At 39.1% G+C, this 2,045-nt stretch overlaps 1 protein-coding gene across 1 annotated transcript in view; it reads left to right on the forward strand.

Annotated features, from left to right (window-relative positions):
• Positions 1-1,646: 1,646 nt before the first annotated feature.
• Positions 1,647-2,045, forward strand: part of SARC_02237 (hypothetical protein) — a gene marked incomplete at both ends in the record, with an annotated part of 4,201 nt that continues 3,802 nt past the window's right edge. Inside the window, one exon of the mRNA XM_014304007.1 lies at positions 1,647-1,718. Within this exon, the coding sequence (XP_014159482.1) occupies positions 1,647-1,718 (72 nt within the window). The remainder of the gene's footprint in view (positions 1,719-2,045) is intronic.

The following is a 2,045-nucleotide window of genomic DNA, read 5'->3' on the forward strand; positions in this document are numbered from 1 at the left end:
CTCTCTCTTATGTGTGTGTATGTGTTTACACGTATGTAAGCGTGTTTGTGTATGTGTGTTGTGTGTGTGTATGTGTGAGTGTGCACACGTGTGAGTGTGCACACGTGTGTGTGTGTATGAGTGTGCGTGTACACACGTCTGTGTTTATGTATATGTGTGTGCTTGTGTGTATGTATGTGTATGTGCACGTGTGTGTACACGTGTGAGGGTGTTTGTATGAGTGTGTGTCCGTGAGGGAAGGGGGAATTGGAGTGTTTGTGAGTGTGAAAACACACATACACGTATATAGGAAAATATAATATAACGAGTGTATGTGTGTGTATATATATTTTTGTGTGTGTGTGTGTATGTGTGCATGTGTATGTATAAGTATGTATATGTATGTGTGTGTATGTGTATGTGCACCTGTGAGTGTATATAACGAATGTATATACAATTCATTCACAAATATTCGTAGATTAAGTATATACTGAATCGTCAACATAGTTCTGAAGTCTTCGACATCTTTTCTTTCGTGCAAACTGAAAGATTGCCCGCTAAAATCGAATCACCTTTCGGCTGTCAAACGCACTTTATAGCTGTGCACAAGTAAACATGCTCGCAATACCTGATTCCCTGTCAGCCTTTTTCTTCATCGAGCTCCTGGTTGTGATACTATCGGCCACTACCTTACTTCCCGGTGCTAAGGGCATCTCTTCGGGTTCGATACTGCGCAGTCGCCGTGACTGTCGCAGCGGTGTACTGCCACTGATCATTACTGACAGTGTGGTAGAAGACGCTAAACAAAATGCGTAATAAAAGTCCTGATTGTATCCAATACAACTATGTGTAGTACAATCGCTGGATGATATATTGCTTGACTACGTCCATGCAACTAATCGCCTAGCAGAAGCTCAATACGCTCAGTTACGCTGTTGTCAATCATACCATTCCCTACCATCCCTGATTCTTTCTGCCGAAAGTTCCAGAAGGAGCTGATGCTTATCAGCTAAAAATTTGTATTGAATATAAAATTTTGTGACGAATATTTAGGAAAGTGGAAACGTTAGTAACGGAATAAACCGATGGAGGTTTTTAGGTTTTTCTAAAACCACTCTGCTCTGAAACCTATCACTAAACGTAGTAGCCATACCATATGTACAAACATTGTAACTTAACTCCTTTGAAATGAATAATATTATCCCTAAACGTACTCCCCGTTTTCCTCGCGGCTCACAGACACAGTCGGCTTCTCCCGCGCCCCTTCCTACATACCCACTATGTACTCTCCTACTATGTAGTAGTAGAAATAGTATTTAGAATTTTGGAGAGAGAGACTGAGAGAGAGGCGAGACACAGAGATATAAAATGATTGATCTAGAGAGAAGGCTATGGATAAAAGCCCGCGTTTTCGCCAGCAGTAGTGTTTTTACTTTTTTTGCAAAACCCTGGATCTTTCATCATAGCCAAATTCAAAAACCCCCTATGTATGAATTTATAGATATTTTTTAGAAAAATATTCATCAATTTTATTTACATATGTTGTAAACATTTACACATTCCAAATTAGAACACTGCCTCTTCTATATATTTTTGAAAACTATAAAACGGCATAGTTATCTGAGGCGCAGGTTACTAACAGTGCGTGTAACTAAATATACTAAAACATGGGCGCTGCACACTCCTCTGGAGAGGCCACATTTGACCGAGTTGAAAGAGACGACAATGCGGACGTAGACGTATGTGAAGATCCACTTGACTTTGTTAATGTCACTAAAAAAACGTTCAGCCCATTTTATACGAGTCGTACGCTGGTACAATTTATGATAGTCGCAAACAGAGTTTCGCTGAGGATTGCTGCATGTTCTTAAAAAAGTCCATCAAAATTGCGCCGAACTGGAAATCGATGAAATATATTTTATTTGGTTTATTATCCATGGCACGCCGTCACTCCCAAAGTGGTATTATAATATATATATATATATATATATATATGTATATATATATATATATATATATATATGTGTGTGTGTGTGTGTGTGTGTGTGTGTGTGTGTGTGTGTGTG

The sequence above is a fragment of the Sphaeroforma arctica genome (genome assembly GCF_001186125.1).
Source record: "Sphaeroforma arctica JP610 unplaced genomic scaffold supercont1.98, whole genome shotgun sequence".
Taxonomy (NCBI): Eukaryota; class Ichthyosporea; order Ichthyophonida; genus Sphaeroforma; species Sphaeroforma arctica.